The sequence below is a fragment of the Cryptomeria japonica genome, chromosome 2 (assembly GCF_030272615.1).
Source record: "Cryptomeria japonica chromosome 2, Sugi_1.0, whole genome shotgun sequence".
Classification (NCBI taxonomy): domain Eukaryota; kingdom Viridiplantae; phylum Streptophyta; class Pinopsida; order Cupressales; family Cupressaceae; genus Cryptomeria; species Cryptomeria japonica.
In genome coordinates, this window is record NC_081406.1 from 660,404,937 (window position 1) to 660,429,904 (window position 24,968).

General features: G+C 35.3%; 1 protein-coding gene across 1 annotated transcript; it reads left to right on the forward strand.

Moving 5' to 3' along the window:
- Window positions 1-4,104: 4,104 nt before the first annotated feature.
- LOC131055165 (F-box/kelch-repeat protein SKIP25) lies at window positions 4,105-5,585 on the forward strand. The gene has a single exon (XM_057989772.2). The coding sequence runs from the start codon at window positions 4,358-4,360 to the stop codon at window positions 5,426-5,428; it is 1,071 nt and encodes a 356-aa protein (XP_057845755.2). The 5' UTR covers window positions 4,105-4,357; the 3' UTR covers window positions 5,429-5,585.
- The last annotated feature ends 19,383 nt before the right edge of the window (window positions 5,586-24,968 follow it).

Genomic DNA, 24,968 nt, shown 5'->3' on the forward strand with positions numbered 1-24,968 from the left:
ATATAGGCATATAATAGTATTTAAAGACAGAAAAATTGCACCAACCAATCATATATGTGTATTAATTAAAAAATTTAAGCATTAATTTGACAGGTTTTATTTTATTAGATGTCAAGATTTGAGAGTACAGTTATAAATCCTTTGGAAGTTTATAAAATCAAGTTTAGTGATCGAGGTTTTCCCCTTACCAGGTTTCCTTGCCAAAAATATATGTGTTATAGTGTGCATTGATGCTGATTTTTTTGTTTCTCTTTATTGCATTATTATTTGCTTACCGATATATTAATGTCAGTTATAAAGTTGTAAATAAGTTTAAATCTTTCATCAACCGATTAGACACTGATTCACCCCCCCTCTTAGTGTCTTTGGGATTAACCAAATATCTAACACATATGACATATTATGCAAGCACTACAGGCACTCAAGTAATTTTATACACAATAAAGGAATGCCTTATGCACATATGAATGTAAATGTATTGTGTGTGTATGTTTCTATAAGTATTTACACTCATAGGTGCACATATGAATATAGGCATATAATAGTATTTAAAGACAGAAAAATTGCACCAACGAATCATATATGTGTATTAATTTAAAATTTTAAGCATTAATTTGACGGGTTTTATTTTATTAGATGTCAAGATTTAAGAGTACAGTTATAAATCCTTTGGAAGTTTATAAAATCAAGTTTAGTAATAGTCCTATAATTGATTAAGCTACACTTTATTCATAGTAACTCATATAAAACTCGTTTAGAATTTGTGTTTAATGGTTCCCCTTAATCAACATCAATAAAACCATAGAGCTATTGATTGCCTTAAGTTATTTCAAGAAATAAATAAATAAAATAATTTATAAACAATATTTATGATGCTTTCTAAGTATGTGCATTGTTATTTTAATCAATTCATAATTTATTATATATTGCTAATGATGATAGATATAAGACATAGTTTCTTGTTAAAGTAAGGTGCCACAAAGAGATCGTGCCACATTCACATTATACAACTTTGATTCAATCCTAACATATACACATGTGATGCCCCTTTCAAGTTTAAGCGACCATTATTCTGTTATATGCAGAGCACTTTGCTCAAAAATTTAATATGTCATCTGGAATACATGCTAGACTTCTATAACTTTCATCAAATCCTCTCGCATATGCCTTGTAAAAACATTTACACTGATCTAACCTCGAATTAAGCTGTGGCCCCTACTTTGGGGACCATCCATCATATCTACCAATTGCTCCACATGCTAAGATCGTACAAACTAAGCAGTGACATATCATTCAAGCTCTGCTAGGTCCATTTATTTATTTCATCAGCCACCTTAAAGTTTGAATGGGCCATCAATTTCAAACATGATACATAAGCTTTGATTTCAATAAAAATGGCGTCCAGCATTAAGATCTCTTTGTAACAACGATTCCATCACCAAATCACTTTCAAAACCATCCTATGCTTTCCCTGCCACGCAAGCCTGCTAATCTTCCACGTTGGGCTGCCCTAATTCAGCTAGAATGACACATTCCCCATTGAAGTGAGCCACAGCGAAATGCCATGACAGGACAACTGACTTCCCCACATCCATGCAAGCAGTGTCACAAAGTGAGAAAAATAATGCGGAATTAAAACTTGTCCACGATCAGAGAAATAACATTGTCGGATCTTAAAGACACTTGAAAATGAAAGTTATTCAAATCGAATGCAAACCCCACAAAGAGACTGATTAAACATGGTATGGATTCAAATATTTCAGATTTTATGGTAGTGGATATATGAGGTAGTATAAGATGCAGATATATGGAAATGGTGAAATTTGTACATTAAAAATGGTTGTCAAATTAATAAAAGGTTTTTTTTTGAAAATATATTGTTGTTAAATAGGTTAAAATGTTGATATGTGGAAACAAGAAATCACAATTCTTTAAGAATTTAAGTTAAAAAATATCAAGATAATAAAATATATGTTTGAGAGCGCAACATGGATGAAAAATTAAGCATAGAAAGATGCAAGACAAATCAAGTTGATTGTCATGAGTACAAGAAACAAAACGGCTGGGATATAGCCATGACAAACACATGTAAACCAAAGTTTAGGACAACATCAACATAAACTGACTAGCCATGACTTTGACATTTATGTAACACATAGATTGACAAATAGAGCACAAGCCACAGTCACAAGGCAACTAACCACAAGCAAATACACTACCAATCACAATGCGGTCCATTTGAAATTTGAGTACATGACACCATGACAACACATGAATATTCAATTTATTAAACATTTAAAATTTAGTTTAAGATCAAAACTAAACACATTGTGAGGGCCCCAACAACATTGGGTAGATTATATTTAGCATAGAAATTAAATTAGAATGTTCGTTTTTTTTTTGTCATTTTGAGCTTTTTGTGCTTATGCTAACCTTTTGGTTTGGATTTCTAACCATGAAGATTAATTCTAAGATATCTCCAAATCTTGTCACGAAAGTTGACCTAGAGTCTAGTTATAAACACTAATCAACCCATTCCTGGTTTAGTAAATAAATCAATATCTTCTTGTGGGGTAATACATTACCAAATTCCAATAAACACACAAGACTTCTAAGAAAAATCTTGAGCCTTAGGAGAGTTCAAATTCCTTTCAAGTAAATCTTAACCCACTCTCCACCATTCACAAGATACATCAGATCACAAAGAAGCCACTCAAGATCAATTCTTATCAAATAAAAATATATTATCTTGTGCACAAAAAAAGACCAAATTCTAATGTTTAGAAATTTAATTAAATAAATAACACTTCAACTTTAAAATTATTTTGAATCCCAAACAAATTTGACCCAATATGATCCAAGATTCCAAAACATTGATAAAAAAAATACTTAAAAAATCAAATCAAAAAATAACATACATACAAATTCAATGTGATCTAAATAAATACAATTCAAAACTAAAAGTAAATCTAGATAGGAGTGAATCCTACCAATCGAACTGACCGTACCCTCTTAACCAACTTAAATACGCAACTTGGCAACTAGGCGAAGATCACGGCACCCGATCAGTTTAAAAAATCAAAGAAGAGAAAAAGAAACACTGAACAAGAGCTACGAGTATCTTTTCTCAGATAAAACTTCGATTCCAACTACTTTCTTTGACAGAGAACCAGATTACGATGAATGACGGCCGGGATTGCCTTCGTTATCAAGTTGCACGTAGATTAAGTAAAGGCTGACTGACGGATCCTGTTTGCTGTAAAGCATGGACGTCTACACGCGTTGTCATGACATCAGGCATGTGGAAAGTGAGCCCTCAAATTATATGGTTGGTGAAAAGTGAGAAAGTGACTCCACCCATCACCAGAAATTTGCCTATAAATAGTAGGGGCCCCCCCATTCCAACTTTCTTTCAAAGCTCAATCACAGCATAATGGTGACTAATAGCGTGATCGGGAGCTGCCGTTGGCTTAGCGAATTCAAAGCTACTGGTTACGGGCCCTATCTATAAGTTGTGGTTGTCCTGCTAGCCTTTTTTAGATAGTTGGGCCTTACGGGTAACCCTTTTTTCCAGAAGTATGTAGGGGACCTTTTCAAAGATATAATGTTATTCAATGCCTCGGGTCATAAAACGATCTTTGAGAAATCATATTCTGTGCCCTAAAGTGACAGACTGATTCGTGTGGTTCTTATCAATTCACCATCAATTTGGTCTCTCATTGTCATTCCAGTTTTAGCCCTTTCTTCGTGGACAGCCAGAGTCAATACCAATTAAGGCCACACAGAATCCAATTACTTTCTCAACGTGTCCGTGATCAGATTTTGGAGTGCCAATAGAATCCTAAAAGTTCTCAAATCTCCCTCTCCCATGGTTTCTGCGCGGAAAAAGGTGATGTGGGCCAAGACATTCAATACAAACACGGCTGTCGGCGACCGAATTTGGCCAAGCCATAGATTGCCAGCTCCAATCATATCGCCACAGATGTCAAATGGAAATTGTATCACAAAATATAGGCCACCTTTAGCCTAAGTAGGCCATTTTATCCAAAAACCTAAAAACAGGGCCGCGCATTTACGCCGTGTTACGAATCACTTAAAACGGGAATTCAATCGCTGGCACATATATTTGTAAACGCATGATTCGGTGTGACCCGGTGAGCTCAGCATCATCTCTTTAATGTCCATCGCCATTAAAGCCCGATAATGTCCATCCAAAATTACTTACCTGTGTGAGAATAGGATACCCAATAATACACCAGAAGGGGCATTACAGACATCAGTGAATCCATAAAAAGTAAAAGCTGCAACCCTCCTTTGGCATTTACTAAAAAAGAGGGAAAAATCTGTAAGCGAGAGGATGAGAGAAAACGAAGAACTCCTGCCGGGGCTACCCTGGCACTTGGCCGTGCAGTGCCTTGCAAGGGTGCCACTCACATCACTGTGGGGCGTATCTCCAGCCTGGCAAGACCTCCTCTACACCTCCAACTATTTCCAGCGCCTTCGTTCAAGCCTAGGAATGCCAACATTCGATTGGCTCTATGCGCTCCTCCGAACAGACGACGGCACACTCTGCTGGTTCGCATACGATCCTCTCGCCCTAAAATGGCACCGCCTCCCGCTCATGCCCAACGACATAGCCTTCTATCTCGGTAGCCCCGGGCACATTGTAGGCCGCTTCCATACAGTACAGTGCGTTAGCACGCCCGGGAGACTGATACTACTGGCGGGCTCCAAAGCCGTCGGAGGGGCGCGCACGCACCCTGCCCTCGACCGTCCGCTTATTTTCGAGGCCGAGGAGCGGCTGTGGAGGCTCGGGGCGCCGTTCCGCGTGCCACGGAAGTGGTGCGTGTGCGGCACGGCGAAGGATAACAAGGTCTATGTGGCCAGCGGCTGCGGCCTGGAATGGGACATGGCGGTTTCCAAGTCGGCGGAGATTTATGATGTGGAGGCAGATGCGTGGGGTCCTGCAGAGGCGCTGGGGTCGTCTAAGTTTAGCGGGGAGGCAATCAGCGCTGTGGGCGTTGGGGGCAGTCTTCATATGGTGAGCGGGAAGGGCGTGATGATCAAGGACGGGGGGGTTTATGATCCCGTTCGCCGGGCCTGGTCTAAGATGAGTCCTGCTATTCTGGGCGGCTGGGACGGGCCCTGCGTTGGAATGAATGGTTGTTTCTATTCTGTTAATGAATCGGGCGGAAGGCTGAAGGCGTACGTTCCGGAGGAGTCGTCGTGGGTGACCATTGTGGAGAGCGAGCGGTTGAGCGGGGTGTCACAATTGGCGGGTTCGCGAGGGAAGATATGCGGGATAATTGGAGGTGAAGAGGGGGAGAAAAGGATTATGGTTGTGGACGTTGTGTGTAAGCGGGTTATGGAAGTGGAGACTCCCATGGGCTGCCCCGTTGCAATCCAGGTGCTTGCCAGAATGGGTTAGGATATCCTAATTTTCTCTTCACATCAACATCTTGACAGCTGATTCTTGATTCAGCAAAAAATCTGTTAAAAAGTTACGATTGCTTATCATTATCTTGTATAAAAAAGAACTGAATTACAGAAGTCAGTTTAATTAGACGAACTGTCGCATAGATTACATTTAGTCTTGATTCACTTCATATCTACCACGAATGGATCTTCACCTTAGAGAGTCGGAATGCAAATGTGTGTATATATATACATTAAGAGCCATACCTAGCAATTCTTTACTTCAAAGTAAATTTGACCATAAGTGTCTCCAGCAATGATGAAGGGTTTTTAATTGTATTTTTGGATTTACACGCTTCAGCGTTCCCAAATACTCAATTACAGCAGAATCAGAAAAGGGAGAGGAACCGTTAAAAAAATAATGGTCGTGACTCGATCGTATTGAGTGGAGCTTTTGGTGGGTACAATAGTAAGTTAAAAATTAGTTTCTCTTTTCTTGTCTGCCGGCACGGGTGGAAGAAGAGGTCACATTTATTCTGGTTTCAAAATGGCATACGGCGCGACTAACATGCTATGTTAGTCTCACTTTTTTAACCGTAGATTTTTGATTGGATGGCTGAGATTGCATAACACGTTGCTATTAGTCTGACAGATTCATCCATTTTGGAACCTCACTTTTTTAACCGTAGATTTTTGATTGGATGGCTGAGATTGCATAACACCTTGCTATTAGTCTGACAGATTCATCCATTTTGGAACCAAAATAGATGCGTCCGGTTGCACATTTATAATGTTTCTTAAAGATCTTTGTAGTCAAAGCTTTTGTAAATTTGAAAGAGAAAAATAGTTTCACTTATAATATTTTGTAAGATCTTTGTAGTCAAAGTTTTTGTAAATTTGAAAGAAACAAAAAAAAAAGTTCGATTAAAAGTGTTGTTTTTCAGTTGGGATTTGTAATTTCTTTTTCTTATCTTAATTAAAAAATATTTTTATTTATAAGTGTTTTGAATTTCATAAAAAAAATTCTTAATTATTATTAAGAATTAGATAAATATAATATTTTGTATATTTTGGACAACTATTGCTCTTAGTTTTTTATTAAATGTAGTAGTAAAGAATAATTTCTTATCTGTAGTACAACTTTACAATTTTAGATGTGTGGTCCCAACAAATTTATTTTATATTGTCTAAAAGTATATTAGAATGTTTCATTATTATAAAGGTAGAAAGGAATAGATCATACCCACATAAACAAAAAATCTTATAATAAATAATTATTCAAGTAAATATAAATAAACCACCTTAAAATTAATAAGTTGTATAATAGTGATATTTGAATATCTATATTAATTTTTATTAGGGCTTGGACTCATTTTTTATGGAATGACTATTTCTGTGTGTGTGTGTGTGATGTTCTAGTTTTCAGTTAGGTACATCCTTCAATTCCCTACCCATCTTTAATTAGACACATTAGCATACATTCTATCATATCTAATTTGCATTTAACATTTATCATGTCTACCATGTCTACACACTCATACCCCAATTGATATTAGCATTTCCTTGTCCTATATCAATCGTACAACACATATATGATCTCACACCATGTAGAATTGACCCTTAAAATACAAATAATAAAATTTGAATTTTGTTGACTCTTTTCCATTTCATTCCTACTATGGGTCAATATGGTACACATTTGCATTATTATTTCCATGTTTTGGTACTTAAAGGCATCTAATATGTATCTATTACCATCAAGTATAATGAGAGGTCCTATGCATTGCAAAGGATGATTTTGTTAGGTCCCAAAACTATTGCTCCACTATCCTAGAAGTTACTTATGATGTCAAAATAGTTCATAGAAAAAATCAAGGATTGTTAAAGATAAAAATAGTGGAAAAATTCTCATGCTGTTTGAGATTAGCTAAATTTATGAGGGTGGTCTTAGATGAAACATTGGGAAGGAGGCATGGTGCATAAAAATTCTTCCTAAACTAACATTCCAAGGAGAGTGTTGTGTAAATTTCAATCTCTTAAAAATTAGAAAAAGTAAAAATAGATTAAACATTAAATAAATAATATATACCCTAACACTAGTGTACGTGTAGAAACCTCTTTTTAGAGAAAATCCCCAAACTTTAAAGCAACTCAATGTATTATTCAGTAAACCATAGCTTGATACACTCTACCTATCATAATGAACTACAATGGCTCCTACCTCTGGCCAACACTTGAACACAATCTCATAATCAAAATAAATTTTTTGTCAAGCATGAAATGCTACCATGTACTCTACTTTTGTAGTGGTAAAGTGATCACAACCTATCGCTTACTCATCCAACTAAACTAAACCCAGTTAAAACATATCCACTAGGGGTATGTGCATGGAGATGGGGGATCAAAAAGAGTCTTTAGTGTGCAAATTATTTTTGAGAAATTGAAGATCGCTAGACTCCAAATCTACTTTATAGCTCTTTCTTAGATCCATTTGATTCTATTATAATCTAAAAGTCTATATCTGTGATAAAACATGTCTTTTTTATTACTAGTTTTGTATGTTCAAGACTTACTAATCATAAGGAGCTTTTCATCCTCTATTGTGATAGTGAAAACTACCTTACGTGACATATATTTGATGATTGACTTGGGTTTACTAATTTATTTTCTTAGGGCTAAGATATTTTTTTCTATTTAGGATTTGTATATTTCTTAGTCCATGTACACACTTGATTCAATCCCACGATTCCACATGATAATTTACAAAATTTCTTTAACTCCCTTTCTTTCTAGAGTCAAATTTTGGTAATTTTTTCTTCACCATTGAATTGATGTTAACTTGTATTGACAACGTTTTGGTAACCTACTTTACTTGACTCACATATGGATTGATATTTTATGTCATTTGTTGGTGTAATTGAGTATTGTACCTAGTAAAGTCTTCACCTAGTTCCTAATTGCACATGCTACTTAAGTTTACTTAGTGATCACTTTAAGAGTATTCCCACTTTTAGTGGACTTATCACATTATTAGTTATCCACCTTATGTGGATGATACAATATCATTTTATGTCTCATTGCATAGGATTATGATACATGTCAATATCTTATCTAATCCTTCATTTCACCTTTCCTTTATATGCAAGGCCTATTATGTACATTCTCATGTCCATTATCAATATTCATCAATCTTGCATTGTTGAAGCAATGTTTCTTGCCATTCTCTCTTGTCAAAGTTGTTTTAGTCTTCAAAGGTATTGGGGATTTTGAAAAGTCACCAAATACTCTAAAATGGTATTAGAGCTCCAAATTTGAAGACTCCTTCTATTGAGAGGTGTGTTTTGATATTGAGCAGTTGTTTGGTGCAGTTTGAGGCGAAACAGACATTACCATTACGTTTAGGAGATTGATCTGAATATTTTTTACTATAAATTTGCCTATATTTGAATAAAATTATTTCTAAAGCAATTTTTTTTTTTGGTTGCCTAAAGAAACCGTACAGATAGGGAAATTTTTTTTTCATCACTTTTACTTTACCTTACCTGTCTTTTATTTTGGGGCAAATATGTTGGAAGTTGAAGTCCAACGGACTCCTTCCTTGTTTGCCGCCAAAGCTCTTGGATATTCATATTCTTTTTGTAAGCTCTTTAAGAGCTGATTGTAATTCAATTCTGAAGGTTAATTGCTGGAGCTGAATGCAGCTGTGTATATGTAAACCAGATTGGTGATTAATAGATTGATTCCCCTGCTTCAAGTGTGGATGTAGGCAATTGCCGAACCACAATAAATCTCTGTCTCTCTTTATTTGTGTTGTGTATTGTTAATTCTGTTTATCTGTTGTTTTCAATTCGATTTTTCATCCTAACAAAATATTCTCGTAATCTTCTTTGAATTGCAGATCAAATTATAAACCGATCATTTTTTTCAAGTCTATTAATCCTCAATATCGCGAGGTCTGTAGCTGGTTGGGTAAAATTATGTACAATTTTGCAGAGTGTTTAGTGATCCTTTCCTTGGCACCATTTTATTATAGCAGCGAAATTTATCAACTTTTTGCTAGCTGTGTAATCTTGGTTGCAAGCGTGTTCTATTTTGGTGGCCGGTGCCTTTGCATGGTTGACCCTTTTTATTTTAGTCGATGTCATATGTTTTTGCTTCTCATTCACCGCGGCTTCATTTTGGCCCGATTTGTGTTTGCTGATAGCGTTGTACTTCTTTGTGGTATATCTATTGGTCGAGGAACTTTACACCCTTTTGCACTGATTAGTGGGTCCACAACTTACAAGTTAGCTTGCTACAACGGTGTGATGGGGGTCTTCCGTGTTCGATAACAGACTATTACTTTTTGCCTAGTGGTTTGCGCTTGTCAATGGAAGAGCTTATTATCTTTTGTTAGGTGGTGGGGACATTTAAATCACACACATTAAGCTTTGATTTTTAGGTTTAAAAATGTAGAACATTCAGAGTTGACTGATATTCTCTAGACTTAATATGTTGCTTAGTGTGTAGTTCAAGGCTGACCGGTGGGGGTGACTTTGTCATTGCTTGACGTAATCTTTAGACACATTTCATAGTTGCAGGTGTGATCTATTCTATTGATAAGCTCACTTTTACTTATATATGTTACATTATTCGAGTTAGTTCACCTATTAGATGCATGTTATCACATCTACCTATATATGTAGTGTTCACCTCCCATTATTAATCATGATGAGTGACATTTCTTTATTTTTATTTTTTGTGTGTCTCTTGTATTGCTTGAAAATAGTTCTATTTTACTATTTTGATTCTAGAATTATTTATTAAATAGTTTATTGTATTAGCTATGTCCTCCCACACACCAAACTATCTCTATGTGGGAGGAAACATAGTTCTTTTGGGCTATTTACAATTGTTCCTTTCTTTTGTTATTTAGTGGAGGGAAGCAGCTAATTGGTTGCCAACTCATCAATCAAGAGCCAACTAACCCAATTGACACTAGGCCCTGGTTGATATCACATATAAGCCTCCATCCATTCATCCACCTATACTTATCCATCCTCGTGAGCATACATGGAAGGAAATATAGTCTTGTTTCTCAACCCCCTTATTAGTACACTAGGTCTTCGATATTTTACCACTTGATTTCAAAATCTAACACTTATCTCTTAGATTAACGTTGATTGGGCTATACCAAATATTCTTAGTTGATTCAAGACTACATTAGAAAATTAGGACACAACATTCAAATGCACCAAATTCTATAAAAAAATGTCTCACAATGATCAAGTCACTTCTACAACTAGAAAGTAAATTAAACAATTGTAAAAAAACTTAGGTGGGCATATTTGAATTATAATTGCAAGCATAATTTTATTGGAATATTAGACTTAAAAATTGGTTGCTTTGATCCTTATAACATACATAAAAACTTTAGTGTCTACAAAAGAGTTTACAAATGTTTAAAATACTTCCTCTTTTGTTGGAAACTTGTATATTGATTTAAAGGTGTGGTCTAATGATTGAAGACATCATTCATTTCATATACTTAATATACTATGCATATATCAATGCTCTAAATATAATGAGGTGAATAACAAATTTTCCTTGCTAGGCACGCAATGTACCAAATGAATTAAGGTTTGTCTTAAATACAACACCATATTGAATGCAATTCAAATGTTTCACACTTCAATTTAACTCCTAAAAGTGAAATGGAGGGAAACATCCAATATAAAGATTTAAAATTGAAAATTGAAGAGTCGAAAACTAGATTCAAATCTACAAATCAATTAAACTAACCTAAATCAATTCCAGACTTCTAAATTTGATTCAAGATTATAAGTAAATAAATCTAAATAAAATTTAGAAACCTAAAAATTAATACAAATGAAATCAAACAAAATTCAAACTATTTAGAAAAAGATAAATTAATTAAAATAAACAAATAAATAAATACAAAATATATAATTTTCACCCTAAATGTTTCAACTAACTAATTTTATTTTTCAATTTTGGAATCACAAGCAGAATCAAATTGATTGATCTTATTGCCCATGAACCAAACACTCAAACCCTGCACCCCTTTACCAACCCTACAAAACATCATGTTAACAAAAATGGGATTCAGTGACAAAATAATCAGGTTAACAAAAATGGGATTCAGTGACCATTCTTAAAAGTGACCATACAGTACGAGCACATCTTTTAAATCAGGTTAACAGAAATGGGATTCGGTGACCATTCTAAAACTGACCATACAACAAAAGAACATCTTTTAGATTGATTTCAGGTTGCAGGGACCTTGTCATCATTCATATTACATTTCTCACTATCCTCTTAAAGCTTGTAGAAACATCATACATGTTCATATTGAATGTATACAGTTTCACAGTTCAATTCTCTCCACCTTGTGACACGTAGAAACCCAAACAAGAAATGCAGCGATTCATTGAAAAAACTTATGCCCACATACATTCTTAGTCCTACTTTGTATGTGAAGGTCAGAAACCTTAGGAAAAATGATCACCAAATCTTCATTAATGCCTTCTTCAGCAATGGTCTCCAGCCTTTGCTTGAACGAACGCCTGTACAACCATATCCGAGGAGCAGCCTCTTCCATCCTCTCTGTATGCCAAATAGCTTCTGCCTTTTCCATTGCTTATAACTCCTATTCTCACCTTCCACCAAACAAGCAGAGAAATTTAAACTGCTAAATGGGTTTTTTTTGAGAGAACAGAATACATATTTATAGACCTGAAAAACGCACATCGATTCCTAAAATACCAATAATCTTGCCGCTATTTAACTTTCTCTGAGTGTTCTGGCTTATGGCCTCTAAATCTGGAACCATAGAAAACTTGTTAATTTATTTGAATCTTGCGCCATTATTGGGTATTATCATGCTGGACATGCAGTTGCCTATCCTGCTATTTGTTGTTTAAGTTGCAGGAAAACAAAATAAAAGAGATTGGCATGTGGGTGAGCTTCAGATTCATTGTTTTGGGTCATTGAGATGATAACAGTCTGAGACAAAAGGCATCTGAGGTTCACATGCAATGTATGAGTGGGATTGGAGATCGTTCCTCGTGTTGTTTTGTCAGAGGAAAACGTCTAAAATGGAAAAGAAAACGTGGGATTATTGGCATAGATATGCGCGATTTAGTTGATCAAGGTGTAGAATGGATGAAATTGCTCTCGTGTCAATATGTGCATGTTACTGGCATGTGTGGTATAATGATTATAATTGAAGAGGATAAAACTGCTTCCTCTTTTTGTTTTCAATAGAATTTTGATTTTCTTTGTATCAAAAGTATTATATTCATATATGGATGTAAAATTATCTCCAATAAAAATTAGAATTAGCATTTATTTTGATGTGTTTGTGACATTTAAATTATGAAAAATAATTATTATTTTCTCTTCACTTTCATTTTTCAACTCTTTGAGTTTAATTTATCAATCAACTTTGTCTATTTCTATTATGCAATCAATTAACTTTCTAATCATGTCAATCAATTCATCTTATTGAATCTTCTCATCAAATCTACACATTGATCACATCAGATAATCTATAAAATAGTAGTATAATGATAGATTAGAAATAATATTTTTGATTATGAGGAACATTTTTTTCTCAATGATAATGATAAGAAAACAACAAACAAAGGATGGCTAAACAATAGATTAGTCCTAGTAGGCATTGGTCGACGAGGCTGTTGGAAAAATATACCAAAGAAAAAGGGGTTTTAAAGGATGAGAAAATTGTTGATATGCCTTTGGAGGAAAATTTTATCCCTAAAGCAGAGAATTATAGTGAAGACTTTGATTTCAAGAACTACAATGTTCAATAAGAAGAAATGGAGGAAGCAAGTGAAGATATTGCTATCCTTGATAATACAAATGAAGCTAAGGAGGTCCAATTAGAACAAGACATAGAACAAATTGGTGATAAATGTGAAACTCTTAAAAAGACTTGTGAAGAGCTTTAGGAAATGATAAAATATTTGATTTGGTTGCTAGCCTTAAAGTTCAAGAGGTAAACATGGAGGTTAGGTTGAAGGATGTGGAAATTAGAACAAAGGAATCCAAAACAAGCAATAAAAACTCGGAAAATGCAGTGAAATCTCTTGCCCTGCATAGGGTAGTGATGGTCGTGGTGTTTGGTCAAAGTAAGATAAAAAAGAGGCTTAATAAGAATGAAGGGAATAACAAGGACAATCTACAAGATTCTCAAGGCAACATCCCCCCATAGGGTGATTGGAATGACAACCTACAAACATTGGTTAAAAATTATGGGCTTATATCTAACCTCAATAATTAGTTTCAATGGTTTAGCTCTTTTGTTTCTTAGTCTTAGCTAGTTGTTGTGTTGTTTTTGTGTTATGGCCATGATTTTATATTATGATGGGTTGGACTAATGTTTCCATTGGAATTTATTATGGCTTATGTGCCTCCTTATGCTTATTCCTAGTAGGTTAATTAAGAGTCTTTGTATGATATTTTTGGTGATGACTCTCTCTACGTATGGTAGCTCCACCTTCAATGTTTTTGATTGTATAATGGAAGGGTTTTTCAAGGTTTAATTTTTGTCTGATCCTTCTAGCTATTTCTGGGCTAGTTGTAATGCAGGAGAATCCCCGATTGATGAGCAATCTTGCATCAACCAAAAATACATGTTTTCAGTTTTGTTCCTGTTTAGTTCTATGTTGCAACTTTTGTGTTTCTTTCAGGATTCTCAGGTAGTTGTTCATTTTCCATTGTGGATCATATTTTTGGCTTCCAGACTTGTTCTCGTTCCTTGTTCTATATTTTGAGTTCATTTTGATCCTTTTCCAACAAGTTGTTGCTTTCGAAGTGTCTGTTTCTTGGTTTCTGGAACAATTTGAGATTAACGGCTAGTCGAAGATTTCTTCTCTTATGGAGCCTTTTCTTGGCTTGCAGATCTAATTGGAACCACACATGATGTTCTCGGGCCCTTGGTCGACCTTCTTTGTGGTTTGCACTTCATTTGTATCCTTGGCGAAGGAGATCTTCACACTTTGGGTTCGATATATTTTAAACATTTCATTTTTCTGTCTTGGAGAATGTAATCTTTTGAGGCCGACCCGAATGTGTTCTAGATGCTATATATATTGTTGTATTTGATTCTTTGGGAGATGGCAAAGAGATATGATGATCCCGATTCATGATCTATAATTAGAACACCTCTTGGAGGTCTGGATGGTTTGTATTCTTGAATGTATTCTGTAACTAGGCTTGTAAGTCTGCATGTTTGACCGCATGTTGTCAGCTAGTTTATGATGAATCTATGATATTATAGATGTTTGATCTTGCATTTTCTATATTCTTTGTTGGTGCTTCTGTTGTGTTACTCTTTTTGCATTATCTAGATTGTTCTCCTTAAGGACCCTCTGGATCTTGGCCCCGCATTAGATGGTATTTGAGTTGGTTGCAAACCTTGAGGCATTCCTTTGGGTGAACAGATCACTGAATTGAGGGAGGCTGCAAACATGTTTAATAGATCGTCAACTGTGAGCAATTGGAACTTTGTAGTCAGACCACCGAGCTGAGGCAGTTGCACTGGATAAAAGGAGGGGAAGCCGACGAGAAGGATGAACCCTAGAAGGGTAGAGCAAATGATGGAGGATTTCAGAAATGAGATGACGAATGAGATCCGAAACGCACTAGTTGGTTTGCAGAAGAATCCAAAATCAAAGGATGAGTATGAAGAAGCAGGGGAAAAGCTAGAGGTCGAAGAGGTTGAAGGACCGATAGACGAAGGAGAAGATAGATTTCCTAAAGCAGTGGCACAAGTAAGCAAAATTCATAAAGTTGAGGTTTCTAACTTTCCAGGTACATTGAATCCGAAAGACTTAATAGATTGGATTGGAGAGTTGGATATTACTTTGAGTTTGAAGATATTAAAGATCCATAGAGGGTTAGGTTAACACAAACTAAGTTGAAAGGGCATGTCGCTTTATGGTGGAAAGAGTTGCAGAGGGATAGAACATGGAGAATGGTGACATGAAAATCACTTGGCGGAGACAGATGGTTGCAAGATTGAAGGCTAAATTCATTCTGGGAGACTATGAGTTGAAATTGTTCAAAAAGTTGTAGAACTTGAAGCATAAGGACATGAATGTGAAAGAGTATACTGAGGGATTCTACAAGGTGATGATCAGATCTAGACATCGAGATATGGATAGGGAGAAGGTGGCTAGATATATAAATGGACTTCGATTTAATATTCAGGATGAGATGAGTATGCTGAAGATTTCCACAATTGATGAGGGTTACCAATATGCTCTGAAGGTAGACGATAAAGTGAAAATAAGACAACATAAATATCCCTAGGGGAAGAGAGAGGTATGCAGGGAATAGAGGCCAGATGAGTGGCAGTATGGAGAAGCAGACTATTGAAGAAGAATCAAAATCTAAATGGATTAAAGAACTAGATCGGAAGACACAAAGAAAAGGAAATGGCAGTAGCAATAGGGAATTCTTGGGTAAATGCTTCAAGTGTGGAGAAACTGGACATAGATCTTATGAGTTCTCTTAGGGAACTAGTAAGAAAGGAATGGCAAAGAATTTCATGGCACGTGAGGACCAGGAAACTGGAGCTATAGATGTGAGTATGGTAGAACTGGAGCAAGGAGAATCCCTTATGTTTAGAAGAGTCTTGCAGAGTAGAGAGTAGATTAAACCTATACAAGGGAAGAATCTTTTTCAGACTGTATGCAAATAAGGAGGTAAGTGTTGTAAGGTTATTGTGGATAGTGGAAGTACTAATAATTTGGTATCTGAGGAGATGATAGAGAAGCTTAGTTTGAAGAGGCTAGAGGGTCCTTGTTATTATAAGGTTAGTTGGTTGAAAGATGATCACGTGGAGGAAGTGAGAGAGAAGTGTTGGGTGAATTTTAATATTGGACCCTACAAAGATGAAGTCTTGTGTGATGTTGTGTCTATGAGTGCATGTCATGTTTTATTGGGTAGACCTTGGAAGTTTGATAGGGGAGCTATCTATGATTGCAGAAGAAACCTTATCACTATTGAGAAGGATGGGCATAAGTTTATTACTTTGGCCTATTTGAAGGAGAAGGAAGTGAATAACTTGAGTCTTGTGAAGAGTTGTTGTGTTGAGAAGTAGGATGTAGAGGATGATATGGATTTGAAGAAATACCTTGTGGATGGGTTTGATAGTAAGCTGGTACCGAATGACAGTAAAGTTAGAGCTTTGGTGGTAGACAAGATGAATTCCTGTGAAAGAAATAAATTAGATTTGCAAAAGAAGGAGAGTAGTGGTAAGAGACAGTGCACATTTTATGAAGAAAAGAAAGAGAGGAGAAGAGAAGAAGAAGTTGGAGAATCTAATCGAGGTACCGGAAGAGGTAAGGAGGAATAAATTTGCAGACAAAGAAGACATTTGGATCAGAAATGAGCATGGGGTCTATATCCTGAATCATTTTCGATGTTCATGAGTTTCCTCTCATGGAACATCTTTTTCTACCTAGAGTATCTGATGCAGGAGCATCCTCAGTCGATGAGAAATCTTGCATCAACCAAAAATATTTGTTTTCAGTTTTGTTCCTGTTTAGTTTTATATTGCAGCTTCTATGTTTTTTTCAGCATTCTCCGGAAGTTGTTCATTTTTCGTTGTGGGTCATATTTTTGGCTTCCAGACTTGTTCTTGTTCCTTGTTCTAGATTTTAAGTTCATTTGGATCCTTTTTTCGGTAAGTTGTCACTGCCAGATTATTTGTTTCTTGGTTTCTAGAACAGTTTGAGCTTAACAACTAGTTGGAGATTTCTCTTGTGGAGCGTTTTCTTGTCTTGCAGATCTAATTGGCACCACACATGATGTTCCTAGGCCCTTGGCTGACCTTCCTTTGTGGTCTACACTTCATTTGTGTTCTTGGCAGAGGAGATCTTCACACTTTGGGTTTGACCTATTTTACATGTTTCATTTTCCTGTCTTGGAGAATGCAATGTTTTGTGGCCGACCCGGATGTGTTCCAGATGCTATATATATTGTTGTATTTGATTCTTTGGGAGATGGAAAAGAGATATGATGATCCTGATTCATGATCTTTAATTAGAACACCTCTTGGAGGTTAGGATTGATTGTATTTTGGAATGTATTCTATAACTAGGCTTGTAAACTTGCATGTTGCTGGCTAGTTTATGATAAATCTATGATATTGCGGATGTTTGATCTTGCATTTTCTATATTTTGTGTTGGTTCTTCCGTTGTGTTACTCTTGCTGCATGATCTGGATTATTCTCGTTGAGGACCCTCTGGATCATGGTCGTATCAGGTTGCTATTTAGGGTTGTTATGAACTACTTATTGTATATGGTATTAGGGCCCTTTCCCTTGCTTATATAATAAAAAACAATACAACTAGTTTATGATGAATCTATGATATTGTGGATGTTTCATCTTGCATTTTCTATATTCTGTGTTGGTTCTTTCATTGTGTTACTCTTGTTGCATGATCTGGATTGTTCTCCTTGAGGACCCTCTGGATCATGGCCGCATCAGATTGTTGTTTAGGGTTGTTATGAACTGTTTATTGTATCTCAGATTAGGACCCTTTCCCTTGCTTATATAATAAAAAATGATACAGATAAGAATAAATATAAAATAAAAATATAATGATATGATAATATAATTAATCTATATAGATTTTTGCCCTAGTCAATAGTTTAATAAAAATATAATAATATAATAATTTTAAAGTGGAATAATGAACAAATATGATAACTTCCATGTACTTTACCTATATTACTCTATTTAAATATAGGTATTCTAGTTCAATATATTATTTTAATACTTAATTTAGGATATTTAGCATATTAGTATAAATATAAATATAAATTATAATATTTATTTATATTAAATTTATTGTATTTTATTATATTTTATTTATAATTGTTATGAATTAATTTACTTGAATTTTATCTAATTATATGTAATTTATAGTTATTTTAAATTGATATAATATTTTATTTGTCTATTATTATACTTGAAAAATATTTCATTTAATTATGTATTATTACACTTAAAAAATATTTTATTATTATGTTGTAATTTATATTCAATCATTCTTATTGGGTTTGTATGGGTATTGTTATGCAACAATAGAAGGCTTGGAATGGCCTTTGTCAAGATTAGGGTATTTTGTGGGAAGCCTGAATAGGACATTTTTGGATTGTGTGTCAATATCCCTGATGTAATATCTTTTTTATTAATCAATATAATTTCTATCTTACACAAAAACTATTCAATCATTATTATATTAATATTTTGTAATTAACATTAAATTATTATTATTGTATTTTAATATTTAAATTACCATGATTATATTATTATATTTTAATATTCTTATTGATCTCCTTACAAAAGGAAAAAAATTAAGACTAAATTATAATAGTTGTCTAGAGCTAATATACACAAGAAGTTTTCTATTCCTATTTCGAGGTGCACCTTGTTCTTCTTCTACCTCTAGGGCTGATTTCTATTGCACACTCTCTCTTTTATTATGTTCTCATTTGCAAATGGTGTTGCTATTGTAACATTCCATTCTTTGCTTAGGGAAACTAGTTTATTCTCTCATTTTCAAATTTACCTATTAGCAATTACTTTTTCGCCAATGAACATTTACTATTGCAATTAGTTTAAGAGGAAAACATGCCATATACCAATTTTTTTTTGACAAGTGGTCATCTAACCTTATAAAAATAAAAAATAAAGTCCAACAATACCCCTTTATCTTGAGCCACTTTTAAGGTGTCTAGATGAGTGGAATTATGAAATGACCACCAAGAATTGCTCAGATCTACAAGAATTAACTTTGATTTCTCCATGTTCAACCGACTCCCTTATGAAATTATACTTGATTTATATATGTTTATTTCATCTATTTGGATTTATTATCAAGTCTATTGATGATACATTGTCAAAAAATATAGTTGTACCATCCTCTTGTTCTTTTTTCATATATTTGAGGATTCTCCTAGCCAAATTGTTAGAATATTTAATCTTTACCTGGCTTAGGTTTATTTGTATTTAGTTTAGGATATTCCTTTGGAATCTCTACATGTAATTTGTCCTCTAGTACATGTGTGAGGACCAGTCATTTCTTTTATTTTTTTTTATTAAGAAAAATTAGATTTCCTCCTTAAGAGGATGTGGACACATGACACATACATTTTATGAATGGTAGCATTCATAGATTTGGGAGTTACTTTGTAACTCCTCTCCTCATATCTATTTAAGAGATGTCTCCTCTTTCACTTCTTCTTAATGACATTATTGTAAAGAGCCCCCCCCCCCCGTCCCCCTTCCCCCCTCTCTCTCTCTCTCTCTCTCTCTCTCATTTTAGGCATTGCCTCATTCATAATAACACAAGGGGTTTTTCTTTTCTTTTCCCCTTTCAAAAGTTCTTGTGCCTCCTTCTTGACATTTGGGTGATTGCTTCAAGGTTTCTGCATTTCTCTTGGTAACATTTACTTCATCAATAAACTTACTTGGATTTTATTTTTCTTTCCTTGCTCTTGTATTTCCTTTCATGGTATCAGAGTAGGTTCTAATCCTTGTTTCAAGTTGAGATTGATGAAGGTTATGATTTTGTGGAGCTCACCTTTCTTGGAGGCATTTTTTTTTTAGAGAAGAGAAGAAGGTTGTTCTTTAACGTTTTGCTATGTAGGTTATGATTTAAGTTTAATTTTTTTTTTTCAAACTTGTTAACAAGTTTGCATGTAGGTCTAATCCATTTTGATTCTAGTTTAAAGTCTTATTTCTGGTTTGAGTTTTGGTTTTGGAAGGCTTGCCGCCAAACCCATTTTGTATAACTTGATTTGGAAGGTTTGCCACCAAGACATTCTCTGTTTATTTGCAGGTTCTAACATTTTATTTCACTTGCAGATTATTCCTATTTTTTTTTTCTAACTATTTCTCTTTGATTCAAAGAAATACTTTTAGTTTTTTTCTAACATTTCCTACGGGTTAATAAGGCTTTTTTATTTACTCTTAAATCTTTTATTCAATCTTACATCTTTTTATTTAAATATGTTTCAAATAATTCTGTCTAAATCAAAATAAAACTTAAACATTATAAATTTGAAACTGTGATCTCTATCCTTTGAATCGTATTCAAATCCAATTCAATTAAAAGTTTTTTTTAAAGTTTATTATATTCAATTTTTTTTTCACTAAAATCGTATTAATATTTAAATCAGAGGCATACTTTGAAATGCTTTATATTGCTCTGTGTGATTTTCTGTGTATTGTGTTTTGTTAACTCCAGAATCTTATCATTGCTATCCTGCGCTGCTGTTCTTGCAATCTTATCTTCTTGGTAACATTTTTGCATCATTATACACCATTACATATCTTACCAAACTGTTTGATTCTGCCTCTACCTACGTTTCTGTTCCCAGAACATAACACATCTGCATTATTAAAAAAAACCTTTTCTCTGCAATAAACGTCTCTGTTGTAAATGCCTTTGTGTCTTTTTTTATCTTTGCATAGTTCTATTTTTGCACTTTTTTTAGTCAACTTAACCTTGACTTGGTTTCATTAACCCTTTGGTAGGACGATAGGTAAGAGTGAGATCTAGAAGTTGTGTATTTTTTTGTAGTTTTCCGTTGAGTATTTTTTTTTTAATGATTTTTTGAAGTGATTGCATCCTTAAACTTTGGTACCTGTTCGTGCGCTGGGCATAACTTGCATCAAAATAATTAAAAATATAGACTTTAAAAAAAAAAGTGTATTGAATCTAGTGTAGAACAATAATATGTAATTTATTTTGAATTTGGTCAAGTATATCAAAAGTTATTAAAAAAATGGTAGACATATGTCTGTGATGACTGTCAAGGCACTGATAAAGAAAATGAAAGTTTACTATGCTACTGTTGTCCAAAAATAGAAAACTTTATATGGTCAGAAAACTAAGAAGATGTGTGAGATTATGGTGGTAATTTTAGAGATACCCACTTGATCATTTGTAAACCTGATGACGATGAAGTCGAGAAATCATGTTGGAGGATGAAAAAAACATGTAAAGGGACAAAAAAGGGGGGAAAATGGGCTTGCAAGCCTTAGGGTCATTTTCCAACCCTCTTACCAAGCCAAAACGCGCATGGGTTTTGAAAAACAAAATGTACTATTCGCAATTCTAAATAACCCGTACGGGTTATGTAGAACTAAAACCATTATTTTTAGTTTTACGAAACCCATACGGGCTATGTAAAACTAAAAACATTTTTTGTTCTGTTTCACAAAACCCGTACGAGTTATGTTAAACTAAAAACATTTTTTTTGTTTCACAAAACTCGTACGGGTTATGAAGACATAATAATGTATGCTTGTAAACTTAGCATTTACTACACATATTTTAGACATACCTATATAATATGTGTTTATGTATGTATCTATACATATCTATAGTTATATATACATATATTTATATAGATATATGTATATATGTTTATATACATGCATGTATCTCTTCTTTTCCTCTCTCTCTCTCTCTCTCGTTTTGCTTCCCCCTCCTCTCCTTATCCTATTCTATTACTCTCTTCCCATCTCCTATTCTCTCTCTTACCCCCTCTCCCCCCTACTCTCTCTCTCTCTCTCTCTCTCTCTCTCTCTCTCTCTCTCTCTCTCTCTCTCTCTCTCTCTCCTTTTCCCAATATCCCTCTCTCCCTCTCCATCCACCCCCTCCCCCTCTCTTATTATCTCTCTCCCTCTCTCCCTCCCCTTTTCCCAATCTGTCTGTCAGTCAGTCAGTCAGTCAGTCTCTCTCATTTTTCCAATCTCCCTCTCTCTCCCTCTCCCCATATCTCTCTCTCCTTTTCCTAATATCCCTCTCTTCATATCCCCTATTCTCTCTCTTACCCCCTCTCTCTCTCTTTCTCTCTCCCTCTCTCCCTCTCCTTTTCCCAATCCCCCTCTCTTCATATCCCCTATTCTCTCTCTCTCTCTCTCTCTCTCTCTCTCTCTCTCTCTCTCTCTTTCCCAATCTCCCTCTCTCTCCCTCTCCCCCTCTCCTTTTCCTAATCTCCCTCTCTCCCTCTCCATCCACCCCCTCCCCCCCTCCTCTCTCTCTCTCTCTCTCTCTCTCTCTCTCTCTCTCTCTCTCTCTCATTTTTCCAATCTCCCTCTCTCTCCCTCTCCCCATCTCTCTCTCTCTCTCCTTTTCCTAATATCCCTCTCTTCATATCCCCTACTCTCTCTCTCTCTCTCTCTCTCTCTCTCTCTCTCTCTCTCTCTCCCTCTCATTTTCCCTCTCTCCCTCTCTCTCCCTCTCCCTCTCTCCCTCTCCTTTTCGCAATCTCCTTCTCTCTCTCTCTCTCTCTCTCTCTCTCTCTCTCTCTCTCTCTCTCCCTCTCCCTCTCCCTCTCACTCTCTCCTTTTCCCAATCTCCCTCTCTTCCTCTCATTTTCTCAATCTCCCTCTCTTCCTATCCCCTATTCTCTCTCTCTCTCTCTCTCTCTCTCTCTCTCTCTCTCCTTTTCCCAATCCCCCTCTCTTCCTATCCCCTATTCTCTCTCTAACCCCCCCCTCTCTCTCTCTCTCTCTCTCTCCCTCTCTCCCTCTCCTTTTCCAAATCTCCCTCTCTTCATATCCCCTATTCTCTCCTCTCTCCCTCTCCTTTTCCCAATCTCCCCCTCTCCTTTTCCCAATCTCCCTCTCCATCCATCCCCCCCCCTCTCTCTCTCTCTCTCTCTCTCTCTCTCTCCTCCTCTCCTTTTCCCAATCTCCCTCTCTCTCCCTCTCCCCCTCTCCTTTTCCCAATCTCTCTCTCTCTCTCTCTCTCTCTCTCTCTCTCACACACACACACACACACACACACACACACACACACACACACACACAGCTCCCTCTCCCTCCCTGTCTCCCTCTCCCCCTCTCCTTTTCCCAATCTCCCTCTCCATCCACCCCCCTCTCCTTATCCTTCTCTCCCTATCTCTGTCTTTGTCTCTGTCTATCTTTGTCTCTGTCTGTCTGTTTGTCTCTCTATCTCTCTCCATTTCCCAATCTCCCTCTCTCCCCCTCTCCTTATCCTTCTCTCTCTCTCATATTCTTTTGTCACTTTTTCTTTGGAATGATTGATTTGTCTCGTATATTGGATTGTTTTTGAAGTTATTTTATCTTTGTTACTTCAGATTATAACAAAATCGTGATCATTTGTTGTTTTTTACTTTGATCAAGATTGATTTGTCTTGTATTTTTTTTTTAAATTTATTTGATTATTGTTACTTTAGATTATAATAAAATGATGATCATTTGTTGCTTTTTTTCTATTTGATTGTGGATTGTCATCATGATGTTATGTGTAAGAAAATGGGAAAGAACAAGAGAGGAACAAATGAACAAAGAGAGACAACAAAGGAAAGACAAAGGGAGTGTATGAGGAGATTATGTGAAGGTACACCATCTAATGCACCTAATGAAAGTGATGAACATTCAACAATTGAAATTGATATGATGAATGCACCAAATCAGAATGATCAACATACACCAATTCAAATACATATGATGAATGCACCTAATGAATGCAATGAACATACACCATTTGAAAATGATTCGGTGAATGCACATGTTAATGAAATTGAAGAAGATATACCATTTGAATTTGATGTGATCAATGCACATAATGCACCTAATGAAAATGAAAAAGCATGAACCAATCTTAACACCTCTTAGAATAATTCATAGAAAACCAAAGTTCCTAATAGATATTGATGAAAATATTGTGAAGCCAATGCATGATAAAATTTCCGAAAGAACTTGTAGAAGAACGGTTAGAAGAATTTGGAATAACTATTTTGAAAACTTAAATCAAAGTGGAAGATGCCAATTAGTTGTTGAAATGATTAAAAAATTGAAATTTAGAGAGACAATGAAAATTTTGGGGTTAAGAACATTCGAAAATAATAGTGAAAGAACCATTGTGAGAAATCTTTTTGATGCATACCAAGCCATTGGTTCGAAATCATGCACTAAATATGCTAATGTTACTCGTCGTGTCCTCACATCAACCATAATGGGAAAGGAAATGAAAAAATATCGTTTAATAAGAAAAACAAGCAAGTCATTAAGGATAAGTAGAACTGCATTACACTATGCCTTAGAGAGGCGAGAGAAAATTGAGGATCCTAACAATAATTCTCTTTGGGCATTCTCGGGTAGACTCCCACACAAGGAATAGGTTGTTGTTGATGCACTAAGAACTTTAATTGAGAAATATTGGCATGACAACACAAGGGTTTCACCCAACCAAAGAGATGTTGTTAGAAGGCGAATTGGAATTAGTAATTGCGAGCCACATCCAAAACACTATTTAGATACCACTCAAACACAATTTTATGAAAGGTTTCTTCAAAGATTTTCTCAGATTAAAATTAGTCAATTTTTTTTTGAGATGACAAAACCATTTTATGTTAAGATTAATCATGCATGTACTACATGTTGTAGGGTACATGTTGAATTTTCCATGCATTATGATATTTATCACTATATATGTTGTACTTTGCACAATAACGATGTTTTGCAGGAATGTGG

Bases quoted from the DNA above. Each gene is read 5' to 3' on its own strand.
- LOC131055165 (XM_057989772.2), top strand. From the start codon at position 4,358: ATGAGAGAAAACGAAGAACTCCTGCCGGGGCTACCCTGGCACTTGGCC.